Source organism: Mytilus edulis, chromosome 6 (assembly GCF_963676685.1).
Source record: "Mytilus edulis chromosome 6, xbMytEdul2.2, whole genome shotgun sequence".
NCBI lineage: Eukaryota > Metazoa > Mollusca > Bivalvia > Mytilida > Mytilidae > Mytilus > Mytilus edulis.
This window is the reverse complement of record NC_092349.1, coordinates 13108309-13125902: the sequence shown is the minus strand read 5'-3', so window position 1 is coordinate 13125902 and position 17594 is coordinate 13108309. Positions and strand designations below refer to the sequence as shown.

Here is a 17594-nt window from a genome sequence, read left to right as displayed (position 1 = left end):
TTCAACGTAAAGTACTATACTGTTAAAATATCGATCAAAACTGTATTACGGTAAATACTGCTATTATGTTACAGATGCGTATAGAATGGAATTCTCTAGGACAAATACTACACTTTTATCTACATATATGAGTCGATATTTTGGCTCTTATAGAACAAAAACCATGACGGTGTTAAAATAATTATTTAATTGAACTCATATAAGGTTTTCTTTATTTTTCATAGAATTAGAATCATCTTACACGTATACAGCTGGTATAATAAGTGGAATGGTTGCATCACTTACGCTAATAATAACTTATACAGCACTGAAAAGGATCATACACACAATGAGTAGAATTAAACATGTAAATATGCTTTTCCTTTATAAGACACAGACAGAAACAGATTTATATATACAGTATTTGTATTTGTCACGTTGTGGTTTTATTTTAGCGATTTTTAATAAGCTTTGCCGTAAATGTTGGAGGTTTGGCTAGCCGTTTACCTAGGTTCAATCCACCATTGTTTTCTTGAAATGTTCTGTAACAAGTCAAAAATATGGTAGGTGCTAGCAAATCGTCCATTTCTATGTATGTTGGCGTTCGTTTTTATGGCACTTCTGTGACTGTCGTTCCGTTATTTTCCTCTTAGAGTTGAAAGGTTTCTATCTATTCTAATGTGACTAAGGATATTATTGTTGCTTTTTTATTTACCGAAAACATTACGGTACAAAACAAAAAACGACTATCATTATGATACAAACAATTGCTACAGAGATCTAAAAAGCAAAAGTGGGACAACACCATCCCAACACAGTCGATAGTAATATCAGGTGAATAGAAAAGATGAGAATCCATTTCCGATATAAACACAAATTATCAGATATCTTAAGGTAGATCATAAGTAAATATTTTTTGAGACAGAATTTTCTTATACTTAGCCAGAATGAAGATTTTAATATGCTCTTTTTAAAAATATAATAAAAAGGAGGGGTCACCGTGCTATTTTTCAAGCTGTGAGTCGTTGAAAATTGCCTAAATTTGGTTAGATTGTTCATGGAAAAACACATTTGTGTGCATAAAAAAAAATCTATGAGATAGAATTTTGAAATAAATTGTGAAAAGATAGGTTTTGTAATATGTTTTAAGAAAATAAAAAGAAAAAATGGTGTCACCGAACTTGTTTTCTTGCTACAAGTAAAAAGAAAAAAATTCCCTATCTGTCCAGTATAATTTTTTTACTAAAAGAGTTATCTTCCCTTAAATGGCTCGTTTGAAAAAAATGATTCTAAAAGCAAGAAAAATGATATTTGTTTAAATATTTTGGATTATACAATAAATTGCCAAGTTTTCTTTATATTTTTGAACAGTCTATAACCATTAAATTGCAAATCTGTCTTCAAATTTGCAGATTAAGGCAAATAACTAGACCGATTTTTTACTGTGATTGTTCAATCCAAGATGGCGGTATACCATGAATCTACCTTAATAAGTTATAAGGCAGTACGGGTCAAAACACAGACTTTTAAATTTGTTATTCCCGCGTCTCTACTAAGCACTTGGCATACAAATTTTGTTAATTGAAGACAAAATGTTTTAGGAGCTACCATCCAAACAATCAAACACAATAAGTCAGTTTGAAACATAGTACGTTACAAAAGATTCACCAATATGTTATTGTCCTTCATACGCATGGGATATTTGTCACAGAAAATTATAAAATTATTGAAAAAAAGTATGAATATGGAGATGGCAGGTCCTTGGTAGTTTTAATTACATTATGTAGTTAATAAATTCATTTTATGTTCCACATTTTGTCACATTTGTTTTATTAATTGACAGTTTTGTTTTATCCTACATTTCAGGTCAAAATAAAGATACTGAATACATATAGATTCCTACACTGCAACAAGTGTACTACGATATTTCTCCAGTCGAGACATTTAAATTTTAACTTTTTAAATAATTTAACTGTCGAGAGTGGAGAAATATCGTAATACACGAGCTATAGTGTAGGAATATGTTTCTCTGATGATTGTTAGCCTTCTTTTTCAAAGATTTTCAGAAACTTGTGTTCTTTATATGTGACGTCTTCAGACATGGTCTCTTTTTTCATGACGTCACAATAGAAAAATTAAGGAGAAAACAAAACATTTTGACGTCATAATCAAATTTCGACTAATCATTTGCCGAGAACAGATATTTCACTATGAGGAAAAATATTTTTCTCACACCGATCAAGAAATGTGAAAATAGCACAAAAATTAGAGAAATTATCAGAATCATTGTACGATGTAATAATTGAATCCTCCTAATTCTAGTCTTATCCTGAACACCAAAAATAACCTCATTACAATATTTTGTGTCGATATTCGAGGTTTCTAGATGATTTTATTTTTATTCTACATTTTTAAGTTGACTTTAATTTTATCATTATATTTTAGCCTATTTTGGTTAACATTTAATTGTAAGCTTTGCAGAATTGAATTCAATAACAAACAAAATATAAGCCTTAAAGAAATATTTTCTTTTTTTCAGTCGGACATTACTGACAATGAAATCAACAAAACAATCAATGATGGTTTCGATTTCATCCCAACAGTATATGGAGAGATGGCAAAGAAATACAACAACATCCCACCTAAAAGTCACATAAATACCATTGATAATGGTATCGATGTACTCAAAACGCTAAACTATAATGAACAGATGAACAAGGAATATGACAACATCCCACCTAAAAGTCACATAACTCTGTCTTCGTTCAGCAACATGTCTAACGTTCACCATACAATGGTTTTAGAAGGAATCCAACCAGTGGAAGCATGTGACATATTTTATGTAGAAACATTTCCAAACTCTACACTAGTGCACAAAACATGTGTTTAATATTTGAATTGAACATTGTTTTTGCAAGTTTTTAAAGCGGTTGTGTGCGTTTGTGTGTGTTTGTTTGTTTGTGAATCAAACACTGTGATATATAAATATCTTCAAGACAATTTGTTTGTTTTTTACGTATAAAAAAAAAGCGAAATTAATTTACCGGTGTTCAAATATTGGTCATAGATATGTAATACATAAATGAAAGGTTACAAATAAACGCGAGGGAGTTAAATGAACTCTTAAAGGAACAACATAACCGGGTTTGTCGATTTGTTACGCGTTCACCACTGCCATGTAGATTTATACTAAAACGATTATCACAATAGGCAATTTTATAATTTCGACTATATTGGTATATAACATGTCTAAGACCGCCACACTGGAAAATTGTGCACCAGAAAGTTAAGACACCGACACATCGTATTGTTCCACAAGTGTGTGGAGGTTACCATAAACATATGTAATATCGATATTCAATATCGACCATTTTTTTAGTTTTCTTAATTTATTGTTGCTAATGTTTTGGTAAGAATACCGAAAAAATAGCGATTGAGTCAAAGAGACAACAACCCAACAAAATAACAAAAACATGCCAAAAGTCAACCAATGTTTCTTCAAAACAGCGAAAAAATCATTCATCAGGAGGCTGGTTGCAGCTGGCCCCTTAAAAAATACTAGTTCAGCCAAAAAAAAATTGCAGTAAATTCTGAAACATACAAATAAACTACATTGAAAAATATATATGTATATAAGACTAACGCTAATGTAGAATACACAAACACACAGTAATACGCACAGGTAAACTCAGTAAGTCAGATTTAGTAACAGAACATTATTAAAGAAAATGGTAATGGTACATACATTAACAAAGGACTACTAGCAGTTACTAACATCCAAGCTCCAAACATCAATTAAACTGATTGAAAGATTATTCCATCGTCATATGAAAATCAAGCAACATATACCCGATTATGGGTTTAGTATTATGCCAAAAATAAAATATATGAGAAAAAGATAACCCGTGCCATGCCAACAACTGGTTTTAGAATAAATGTGTTTATTTCCGATGCAAAGAACCTCCGAGTAAACAAATATTTACTCCAAAATTTGTCATATTTAATAACTTGACAGTTATATGGAAACTATATTCATTTTCTATAAGTCAGTTTATAGGTTCAGTTTACAGCTCTTGAGGTGCACGACGATATGTTTGTGCTTTGTGTCGAATATTATAATAAAAGATTGAATATGTAATACATGAACGAATACGATGTTTGCATGCTGATTTGGTTTTACAAATAATGTCTTTGTACCGATGATAAAATTATGTATTTTTTTTCAATTGGTTTGTATCCGCTTTGGCTCTGTTCTAAACTAGTAGATTTATCCGTTTTAGCATTAATTTGCTCATATCAATTAATAATGATTATTATTCAACTGTTAAAATTGACACAAAGTCTGTGAGTTGGACCTGTGATGTCTTCTACAGACCACGTTTTATTACCTAAATCACTATTTAAGATTAATTTTGAACAGTAAACACACATCCTGTTTATGATGATATCGGATATGTTTCTTATGTCAAAACTACAATCAAGTTCCCCTTTCACCACAAATATGACTTACATTTACTGAATTAGACTATTTACCGGGTGTGTAATAACATGAGCAATACGACGAGTGCATCTGTGATCAGCCCTAGTTATTGGTTAGGTTCGTGTTGCTTAGTCTTTAGTTTTTCATGTTGTGTCTTGTGTACTATTAGTTGTCTAGTTGTCTTTTAATTTTTAGCCATGGCGTTGTCAGTTTACTTTCTATCTGAGTTTGACTGTCCCTCTGGTATCTTTCGCGCCTCTTTTGTTTCTATTGACTCATCGGATTTTAAGGAGCTTGCGATATTTCATGTTGATTGTATAGTTATCTTTGTCTTTTGTGGACAGATTATTACAACACAATATAAAGAAATGTCTAATACTTAGATAACTACAATAATATGTACATGACGTGCGAGCTTAACTCTGTTCCATATATACAGTAAGTGTGTATACAGTTATAAAAACATGCATATTTGTAAAATTATTAGAAAAGACGTGAGAAATATTCTCGAAATAGATTTCGAAATATAAGATAATAAATGACAGGTCTCATGCAAATTAAAACTGTGAGAATGAAATTAAAAAATAAACAATGTATTCATTGATTATTGAATTGAACTAACAAGACAGAGAAATAAAAACCTTGTTTGAAATATCTGTACATTTTTATTTACAAAATAACTTGATATTCCAAATGTGCATATCAAGAGGTGTAAAAAAAATCTGCAAAAAATGAACGACTCGATAGTCTAGGGTGAACACCTGAACATTTTTAATGTCTAACTATCATGTTACAATTAAAAGAAATGACGTGTTAAAGCTATTTTCTGAATAGTGCCCCCGACATAGTCGCTAATAATTTCCATTACACTGCTATTAGCATATATTTATTTATATTTCCAGAATGTGCATTTGCTGCACTTAGTTCTTAAAAAAGAGATGATTATAATGAACTTTTATGTTTCAAGCAATGTGATAAACTAAGTGTACGCTTACGTTTTTTTTAGGGAAAATGGCAACGTCGTAAATGATTTAAGTTATTTGAAGACGTTACGTTTGTGGATTCAGATTTATGCACGCCGTCTATATTATCATGATTATATTGCGATAATTAAAAATCTATAAAAACAGAAATTTTAATGAATTTGTGTGACAAGTATTACTAAGACGTCAATACAGACTGATAGCTTTTATTTTTTTTACTAACAAATGATACCATTGATTTGTGGCACGCTTGTATGTGAATTTAAAAGCAACCAGTTGAACATGTTGAAAAACATTGAAGTAAAAAATGGTGTTTTTCTACAACAAATATATATCAAACAAAGAATAAACACCCTAATTTGACTTTGGAACATATGCAATCAATTTAATGTGATTTGGATTCATTGACAAAAATAGTGAAGAAGAATTTAATATCTTCCAAATATTGTTAGTCATTATTTAGATATACAATTTAAAAATATTCACAATAAAATTGAGAATAAAAATGGGGAATGTGCCAAAGAGACAACAATCCGACCGTAGAAAAAAACAACAGCAGAAGGTCACCAGTAGGTCTTCGATGTAGCGAGAAATTCCCGCACCCGGAGACGTCCTTTAACTGGCCCCTAAACAAATATATACTAGTTCAGTGATAATGAACGCCATACTAATTTCCAAATTGTACACAAGAAACTAAAATTAAAATAATACAAGTCTAACAAAGGCCAGAGGCTCCTGACTTGGGACAGGCGCAAAAAATGCGGCGGGGTTAAACATGTTTGTGAGATCTCAACCCTCCCCTATACCTCTAGCCAATGTAGAAAAGTAAACGCATAACAATACGCACATTAAAATTCAGTTCAAGAGAAGTCCGAGTCTGATGTCAGAAGATGTAACCAAAGAAAATAAACAAAATGACAATAATACATAAATAACAACAGACTACTAGAAGTTAACTGACATGCCAGCTCCAGACTTCAATTAAACTGACTGAAAGATTATGATTTCATCATATGAACATCAGGCACAATCCTTCCCGTTAGGGGTTTAGTATCATACCATCATAATATATATGAGAAGAACATAACCCGTGTCATGCCAACAACTGGTTTTTGAATAAATGTGTTTAGTTCCGATGCAAAGACCCTATAAGTGAATCAATATTAACGCCAAAATATGCAATCTTAAATGACCTGACAACAGTATCGTAACTATATCCCTTCTTAATAAGTCTATTCAAAGGTTTTGTTAGTTTTTGAGGTGAATACTGACACCTTTGTGCTTTATAAAGAATATTTCCATAAAAAAATGGATGTGAAATACCTGAACGTATAAGAAGTCTGCATGTTGAGCTATATTTACGAATGATGTCCTTATACCGATGATAAAATTTAGTAAATGTTTGACTAGTTTGTGATATCGAAAACCCTGGTGTAATAATTTTTCAGTAATACATAAATTTCTCTCGTTAAAATCTAAAACATTGTTACATACACGAGCGAATCGTACAAGTTGAGATACATAAACACCGTAAGATGGTGACAAGGGAACGTCACCATCTAAAAATGGATAATCAACGATAGGAAATGAAAAATCATCTCTTTTATCATAAATTTTAGTATTCAGCTTTCCGTTAGTGATATAGATATCAAGATCGAGGAAAGGGGAGTGGTCATTGTTAGTATTAGCTTTATTTAAAGTAAGTTCAACAGGATAAATTTCTTTAATATACATACTGAAGTCGTCATTATTGAGAGCCAAATTATCATCCAAATATCTAAAAGTATTATTAAATTTGTTTATCAGATGTTGTTTCGATGGTTCTTTGCTTGTTTTTGTCATAAATTGTAACTCATAGCAATACAAAAACAGGTCCGCAATAAGTGGTGCACAGTTAGTCCCCATTGGAATTCCGATAATCTGACGATATACGGAATCCCCAAAGCGAACAAAAATGTTATCTAGTAAAAATTCAAGGGCATATATAGTATCAAAGCATGTCCAATTGACATAGTTTTTTTGTTTATTGCCACTAAAAAATGACCTAAAAGAGTTTGAACATATATATTAACATTCTGACTTTTTAAATGCCCATTTAATTAGGTGTGTGAATTTTTTCTTAATGAGAATGTGAGGCAATGTGGTATACAGGGTAGAAAAATCAAAACTTTGAACAGATTTAAAATCACCAATATGAGCATGCAATTTATCAAGTACTTCCAACGAGTTCTTGACACTCTAAAAGTAGTTAATTCCACTATTTTCGAAGGCCTTATTTGAACAATTTATTATCAGGTTTTTAATTGTACCAAGTGTGCTGGTAAGAAGAATAGACAATTTAGTAGTGGAACAATGGCTTGAAGACGAAATAAATATATATTTGTAAGGTGTTTTGTGTAGCTTCGGAAGCCAGTACATAGTTGGGACTTTCATTGTATTTGGCTCTGCTTGTAAAGCGGTAGCTAAAAGTTTATGTTTGTTACAGATGTCGTTTTCTGAAAATGGAGTCAGTTGGAATGTTGGTGAATTGGTGATTTCTTTTGTCAGAACCTCAATGTAAAATTTACGTCAAACAATAATAATATTATTAGCAGCTTTATCGGCCGGGACAAAAACAAATTTCTTGGCTAGTTCTTTTAGTTTATGTTTGATACGAGAAATAGGTTTTTTGTGGTTATTGTTAATAGTAAAATGTTCTTTAAAATGTTGAATACGTATATCAACTATCTTCATTACTGAATTAAAAAAAAGAGCCCAAAGATTTTTTGTCAGCTTTTTCCCGTTTTATCCATTTCATACAGTAAGTATGGAGTGAGTCGTGGATGATATTACGACACTCATTCCAATTAATAATTGACGGGGGACGATATTTAGGTCCTTTACTGAGGAATGATTTTAACTCTCGGTCTTGAACGATGTTAAGATCTCCTGTTATAACATGGGAAATGGGTCCATAAATATATTCGGAGGTACTACAATTACATGAAGTAGGTGTATTTTCACTGATATTAACATCTTTACACAGTTGACTATAATTAAACACAAATTTCCGGGTAGATTTCTTGTAAATGTATCTTTTTAAAAAAAAAATAAGCATGCATGTGCTACATTGTCATGCATTGAAACGGCATTGTGTATTCACTTTTCAAAAGCTGAACTAGACATTATTTTATACCATAAAATAAGACTAGTTCTTCGAACATTCTTATCATTCTTCGAAATTCTGTCATCTTATGCTATTTACTTTTTTCACATCAGATGCATTATTCAAGCGCCTTTCCAGAGCCAGGAGCCTGTAATTCAGTGGCCATACTTTTCCCTTACATATAAGTATTTGTATCGCTGTGTTAAAGACACATTGGTGGACCTCACTTGTTTTTTGCACTTTGGTCTGTTTGTTGTCTTTTTGACACATTCCAATTTTCCATTCTCAATTATATCATGTTTGTTTTTCTTAATTTTGTTTCTGTACATAAATCATTCCGTTCGTTTACACATTTGAACTGTTTTACATTTATCATTTCATGGTCATTAGGAGCTGACTATGCAGAATAGGTGTTTCATTGTTGAAAGCTGTATAAGACATTTCAAACAGCAGATTTATTGTTCTATGGTCAACATACACCTTTTGATGAATATTCCATTTACAAAGTAACTTTTTTTCTAATCAGATAATTCCCTCATTGTATACAATTTTAGTTATGATTTTTAATGTACATGAAGAGAAGGGCCCTTTAACTAGAATAAGCAGAAGATGTTATTAGGTAAGACAGGAATGGACAATTTTTGTATTGAAATCCCGTAAACGACTATTTAATGAAATTATGAGCTCCTAAGTCACTAAGTTGTGTGTTCATATTTATAGACTTTTTTTATACAAAGGGTAATACGTACATTTTAATTTTAGGAAAACAAATAAAATTTGATAAATGTCGAATTGATCAATTTAATAGTTTATGGTTGTCTGAAACAAACATTTCGGTTTATTCTGCCCATTGTTTGCCTAAAAATAAGATATCAACATCACCTATGAAAAAATTTATCAGAATGGTCATAATTTTTGATAAACTCATCCAAATAAAGTAAAATTGTTATTTTGGCTATAAAAACTAAAGGGAAAAGGGTGTATATATTCCCTGTCCGGTCCCATATTCCTTATTCCTTGCGATTCATTGCATGTAACACACTGATTATAAATACGTTTTTATTGTATTTGTGAAGAATATATATTGGCTCTTTTTTCTAAATAACGAAATAAAAAAATAAAAAAATAGGTTCTTATTTACAGATTTAGATAGTATTTCTGAAAATTGATGAACTGACTTAACAAGACTTATTTTGACCAGCCATTAGAAGGCCAGGTGTCAATCATATTTGTCATTTACAATGCGTAGTAGGGTTGTATTAGTGAAGATCAAAAACAAAAATCATATGTAATTATCTGTATGCGGTCCAATGATAAGCAAATCGTCCAATCAAAAAGAAATCGTGTCCTGAAAATCGATAGCAAGCGTCACAAATAATACAATGTATTCTATGCACATACATTGTTTGTCATCTTGATGACGTGTTAAAGTATTCTTTTATTTGTCTTTATAATTTATTTCTATAAATGTTTAGTGTGTTTTAATTATATCCATTTGACGTGGCTCGGTACTTATACAGTCCATCGTTGTGTTTTAGTGCTTTGATGGATTTTTGTATTATTGTCTTTCTTTTTTGCTTTTGTGTGTTGTCTCTATGCATTTTTGTTATTCTTTCTTTACTCATTTGTTTGTGTTTATAGTGATGAAGATTAGGATACAATGTTGACTGCTTTACCATTATTGTTCACATTTTTACCCATTATGTTTGTTTGTTTTGTTTACACATCGTTTTTATTATAATGAAATGTATGCGACTGTCATACAAGTGGCAGGAATAGCTAGATATACACGCAGGTTTTACCCACAATTTTCTACATTAGAAAATGCCTGCACTTAGTCAGTAACATAAGTTGATTCCGATGAATCGTGTAGAAAGAATGTGAATCTCTATACACCGTGGAGCTATTTGTAACAGATATTGATATATGAAGGTCCGCAGATGAACTGTTGATAGGCTGTTCGTTCCATAACCAAAAGAAAACCTAATTCGTAGTGACTTTTAATTTGTCCACGTTGTATTGTTAATTTCATTGCATGCTAAAGATGTATAACGTATATACTGATAGACGTACAGATTACAACAATCTTTCATTACAATACAAGGAAATGTTCTATTCAATGCTACACGTTGGAATGTTTGTCAAACGTGTATTGGATGACTTACAATAGTTAAATTCAACATTTTAAATGAACAGTATAGCGTTGAACACTTCACGAAAACAAAAGAATAATATAATATTTCAAAAGCACCATGGATCTGATATATCAATTGCAAATCACGTTATGACGCTTTTGAAATGGAATCATGCTGATTTGATTATAAATTTGGAATACTAGTCCAATCAGGGACACCGAATATTGTATCGCCTTCTGAATATATATGATTGACCTAATCATATTACTTTTCAACAATAACCATTTTCTCATAATTATTCATAAAACAATACAATAAGCTATGTCACTGATTCGACTTATATTCGAAATCATTAATTTGATCAGCATGATTCAATTTGAAAAGCGTCGTAGTGGGATTTGAAGATTACCTTTAAATGATAATATGTTGTTATCATTATTTGATGTGCATTCATCCTTTTATTATGTGAAATATACGTATATGATGTGCAAATATCCTAATATCATTTGCAAACATATTTATCTTATGTGTACATGTACTGTTATGGTACGCAAACATACTGTTATGAAGTCCAAGTTTACTTTACGCTGTAAATACGCTTTTAGCGTTAGCAAACTTAGTTATATGCTGTGCAATTTTCATTATGGTACGTGTCACCATCTTTGTATGATGTGCCTATGCCATAATAGTATGTGTTTGTATCATTTTTTTATAGGCTTCAATTATCTGCATTATATGATATCAAAAAATCCTTATATGATGTACATGTTGTAATGGCCGATAAACATAATTACGAGTATTTGTTTGCTGAAGCCGAAACTGAATGCAAGTGTCAAATATCAAGGAGACAATAAAAAGCATATCTCAATTAAGTGACAAATAACTTCTTCACTTGAAGTTTAAGATTCCGCTACTGACGCAATATTGATACGTATAATAGCGATATTGATGTATTGCATTGTTTGCGCTCTGATAAAAACAAGTGTTAAGAAAGATGTATGTGTAAGGGTGAGCCGAAATGTGCATTTCTATGGAAATGGGGGTTGAAAGTTGTTTCCGTCTTCAAGGAATGGAACAAATCCTACCCAAAATGCCCCCATTTTTAAATGGCGTTTCAGTTTCTCGTCCTTCATCCTTCATTTAATACGCGTGTATTTTTTATGTAAGAAAAACAAGAACAATAATCAAGCGATGAAACATCATTGTTTTATAATATGCGTATGGTATACTTGATTAAGTGACCAAGCATTATGTACAATATTCAATATTCAATGAGATTAATGGACAGACATCTAGGTCACAATATTCAGCAGACTCTTTTTGTATGTCACATTTCAAAGGTTGTATATTGATCGAACAGTTTTTAATAAGATTTATTGAGACTCATTGCGGATTCTCATTATTTTCTAAGGGACTTTACAGTTAACACTAAATGTCTTTATTGATACATTTACCAGATTACAAAATAGGAGAAACTTTATTTCAAAATCTAACATCAAGCAATTAATAAGTAAAGAAGAATCCTAATTTGGCTAATAGTTTGTCTTAACATGTTGGTGTTCGTTCATACTTTATTATGTAAATTTTTATAAAAAAGCTGAAAATAAATTAAAAAAAATATATAAGTTAATGAACAAAAAAAAAACGATAAATAAATAAAAGTTTACTAGAGACATAAATGTATATACAATGAACAAAATATTAAACACATAATCTTTATAACTTTGTCATAAATACACTTTCCAGGAAAAGATACAAAATAGAAATGTCCGTACTGCCAGGCCCGTAGCCAGGAATTTCCAAAGGGGGGTTCGTTGGACTTATGAACTCGACTTTAACAGTCACAATTTGAACAAAACGTTGACTTTAACAGTGCTTATTTGATTTTAAGGGGGGGTTCGTCCGAACCCCCCGAACCCCCCCCCCCCCCCTGGCTACGGGTATGACTGCTTTGGTGTAAGGAAATTATAACACTAATATTATTAATTGGAGAGAGTTGTAATGCCAATATAGATTGTAAGAATATACCTGCCTGTGGATTGGTGTGTGATACCAATGGACCTTCTTATGGCTGCAACGGAAGAGGACTAATAGAAGCGCCAAGCTTCCCTGAGTCAACAGTAATGCTGTATGTAGTTATGATATCTAATAAAACTGTTGTATATTATATATGCTAAATTGTTTTATACAACATTTCATTTTACAATACAATCAATTAACTGAAAGTACTAAACAAGTAGAATGAGTTGTTGAGACCTACAGAAAAACGTAAAATCACAAAAATACTGAATTCCGAGGAAAATTCAATCGGAAAGTCCCTAATCACATGGCAAAATCAAATGACAAAACACATCAAACGAATGGACAACAACTGTCATATTCATACAGCCCAAAAAGAAACCAAAGAGATAGGCATTTTAATTGTAATGCAAACACAGATTGTACGACAATAAACGTATTTACACGTTTGGTATTTAGCTGAATCTTGCCTCCGAATGACCTTAGATCTACTTCAAATCACCTTTTGACGTCAAGCAACGATCACTTTTAAATTGTGACGTAAAATATTTTAAATTATGATGTCAAAGTTTACGGGAACCTGTGTGATTTTACGTAATGGCGGACAAATTTGCATACAAGTGTAAATACGTCTATATATATCTGTGAAATGGTATGCGATACTGGAGGACCTTCGTATCGCTGCAACGGAAGTGGACTAATAGAAGTGCCAAGCTTCCCTGAGTCAACACTAGAGCTGTATGTAGTTAGCATATGTAGTAAAACTGTTATATATTCTCAATCCTGTTATACAACATGTCATACACAATATTGTCAATTATCTGCATTGCTTAACACATAGAATGACTTGTTGAGATCTTCATATTGAACTTGCTTATAAAGAATATTAAAATATCAAAGATTGGACGTCTGTAGAAGTCTGAGAAATTCGAGAAAAATACCTAAACAGTTTTCTTTAAACGAAATACTTTGCAAATCGCACGCTCTGTATCATATGAGGCCGACCTCAATTGTTCAATTAAAATAAGAAGATACATAGATGCAAATATGTATTATCAAAGTCGTCTGACAACATCATTGCCTTAAAGTATAAATATAATGTTTACTGATCAATATAAAGGCGAGGGTTGTATTCTCGATCTCTTTACCTTTCTTGTCTTTAATGTTTTTGTGATAAATTGATATCCTAGTAGGATACAAATGAAATAAATCATTCTATTCCCATTGAGATGACTTTGAATTTGTGCTAGTGTTTTGACAGAATGTGAGTAAATAATTATTTTGAGGTTAATAAAAAAGAAATAGATAAAGTTAAATAATAATAATACAAATTTCCATTTTGAACCGGTTGACAAATAGCTAGATAAGCCAACATTTGTGATGATGTGTCCAATTTAATTTAATTTCATTTCTTATGTTTTAAGTTGTCTTTTAAATACTTGAAAAACTGACTGCAATAGTCTGTCTATATCAATTTCGTTTTACTATTATTTGAAAAATAACTGAGCCGTCACAAACAAAACGTTTTTGTTTTCTTATCTCAAGTTTATTAGTTAAACAACAATACTTGACCGGATCAACCTTATTGTGACTTAATTATGAAACTATATATTAATTGGTGCACTAATCAGTTAGTCTTTTTTTTTAAATCAATATGGAGTTTTAATACAAATGACAGCAAATTTGGTAAACAATGAATACAAAATTAGGTCACCATCAATACAGAGTGCTAGTGTGATCCTGGTTTATTCAAAATACTCAGCTGTCTACAAACATAGTAGTTTTCTTATCTCAGTCTGGTTGGTATTGATATTTTCCCTAATTTCGAAACCAAAATATATGACAAACGGGATGTAATTCAACTTCACAATTATCAATTTCTCATTCTCAGCATTAATATAACATCTGCTCCGTCTTATAATGTTTACATGACTCAGTTGATACGTTTTGCTCATGCTTGTTTATACTATACTGACTGCTAATACAGGAGTGTCCTTCTGACGCAGGAACGTCTCCAAGGAGTAGGACGGATTAAAAATGATACTCCGTACATTTTATGGACATTATCAGGATTAGGTTAACCTGTAAGATGTGTCTGTGTCTAAACTAATTCCTGTTGTTTTTTTTACCACGTCTTCAATGTTGGTTTAACATCGATGTCGTTCGTCTTCTTAGTAACAAACGTGACCTATCCCCAAGTATGATTTTTTTACACCGGGTGTGAATTGGCTAAACGACGTGTCTCGGTATTTTGTACACCCAACAATCATGTATTTATTTTCGATGTTTTTGTTAGGATTGTGTTTGAATAATGTGTTATGTTTCACTACATGTCGTACAAATATTTATACAATTCCCTTTCAATATCACCATGTTCGTTTACATTGTTTGACTGGTATTAATAATAATTGTACAAAGTTTGAGATTGCATGTTCGTCACGTAAACACGTCTCCAATATTGTATGCATCATAGCTTCCTTTATTCTTTTCTGACATCAAATTGCAATGTACTGTAATCAAATATATTGCGAGGGCTCTGCACATGATGGTATATTCCCGAATACAAGCATATAAGACTTACACAAATAATTCAGATCAGTATATCCTCTGTCTGCCGTAAGGTTTAGAAATCTTGTTCGAATTTATTTACCAAAAAATTGGAATATTTTATTTATTGTAGGAATTTATCATACAACAATCTAACCAGCGTACCTGCTGACGTTTTCGGGAACAATGTGAAGTTGAAATCTTTATAAGTTAAAATAGTAAATTGTGAAAATGTTTACTAATATGCCAGTATTTATCTAATGAATAATGTGTTTTTCTAATCGTTTGATTCAACCTTGGCAAGTAAGACCTTTACCTTAGTAATTGTTGTATGTTTTTTAACAACATGTAAGCTGTATGCAGACAAATTGAATATCCAAACTGGATAGCAATAACAAGCGAAATGTGTTCTGCCGGAAAGAGTAATGTAATTAGGAATAAAAAACAACTGAAATCCGAGAAAAATTTGAAAAGGAAAGTCCATAAATTAAATATATCTGGTTACCAATGTTTCTTTGTTTTTCCTTAAGCTTCACCCTATTAGGGAGTATTATGATTATAGTATCTCCAGATTTCATTTTACGCTATTCATCGAGATCATGCATTCTTAAACGGCGTTATAATGTTGTCTCTAAGACATAATATACTATTCACAATACTTTTGTCATCATCTAAACACACAAAGTACGCGATAACAGCCACCAAATATCACAAAAGTAACCTAAAATTTTCCAAATGAGAACACCGAGACCTGAAACAATTTTGAAGTCATTGGTATTCATCACACAATATTCACGTTATGATGACACAAAACAAAAAGGTCAAATACGGTAGCCATCAGCTCTAATTTGTGAAGTAACATTTGTGTTACGTAGTATGCAATTCGGAATGCAGATCTGGTAATTAATTTTTGTTTTGTAATTAATACGTTAATTGCTGCAAAATTGTCTGTAGAATGGTAACGAAGAATGAATGCTTTATGATATTCTGAATAAATAACCTTTTTCACAAATCTTGAGTTAGACATTCTGCAAATAAACTCGCATCCTTGGTTTCCATTTTCATGTCTTTATTTGGACAAGAAGAAAAAATTTAGCTGACAAAAAATCATTTTTGTCTTTCGTGAGCTATTTAGTCTTATATGAAAAAATATGTGGGTGTTATGGGGTAAAATATTTTACATTGCATTGTATGGAAAAAACCAAGGAGTCCGACCATTTGACACAAATTCCAAAACGTCACCTAAGTACATCCTTAATAAGATTATAGCAGCTGTAATTAAGTTTGACTTTGATTTTGTATAAGCTAAACCTACTCGAATGCCTAATTCCTCGTAGGTATATTGAACATTAAATAGTTCAGAGTTGATAAGATTTAGAGGAATATTTAAAACAAAGATTACTAGTTGTTACATGCATATATTTTTGATGATTGGTTACATGTATATGGACAATTTCGTTTTTTTCTTTTCGATTTCGTAAATAAATGTTCGGACTGTGTGTCAATACAATGACTTACTTACTTCCTATTCACATTGCAGCCGACAAATATTGGACTGGTGCCTCAGATCAGACTGCTGAAGGCGCGCCTTCCTTCGAACTTGGATCTTTAGGCACACTAACTCTTTCAGCTGGTGAGTCATTTGATTTCAATTTGTCTAAGAAAAGGGAGTGTAGTTATAGAAAAAAGGAGGTAATTGTATCAGGGGAAATAACATAGGTTGAGGAAAATGATCACAACAAAAAGTGTACACATATAATTTTACGAAAGTTCGATTATTAGAAATGAAATTCTCGCCAACGGTAAATAGGAAATATTCCAAAATAGGGGGAAAAAATGACAAAAACAATTTAGAGATATTCATTCATGTTGATGTAGATGCCTTACTTATATAGCAAAGACGGAATGCGGAAAACTAAGTTTATTTCCCTATGTATACAGTGCAGATTGACTGCATCGTGATGTAACATTACGGGACATCATCCGAGATTACTCTGATGTCCAACGTCACAGCTCGTCCAATATCAAAAAGTGGATATTTGCCCATCCAAAATAGATGCCGGCTGCGTCGTCGCTTCTGGTGCCAACAAACGGACTTGGAGTTATATAACTCGGGTATTAATTTGTTCGTTGTTCATTTATCTCCTCATTTATGTAAGCTTCACCTACCTGCCACCATTTATTTTTATATATAGTAAAAATGTCTGAATCGATGGGTTACTGTGAAAACTGTTTAAATATGGAAACATAAAAGGTGGCAGGTAGATGAAGCTTACATAAATAACGAGATAAATGAAAAATGAACA

The 17594-nt window shown here is 31.6% G+C and overlaps 1 protein-coding gene across 1 annotated transcript in view; it reads left to right on the top strand.

Annotated features, from left to right (window-relative positions):
• Window positions 1–17022, top strand: part of LOC139527165 (sushi, nidogen and EGF-like domain-containing protein 1) — a 75340-nt gene extending 58318 nt beyond the window's left edge. The window contains exon 9 of the mRNA XM_071322473.1: window positions 16829–17022. Coding sequence (XP_071178574.1) covers window positions 16829–17007 — 179 coding nt within the window. The 3' untranslated portion in view covers window positions 17008–17022. The remainder of the gene's footprint in view (window positions 1–16828) is intronic.
• The last annotated feature ends 572 nt before the right edge of the window (window positions 17023–17594 follow it).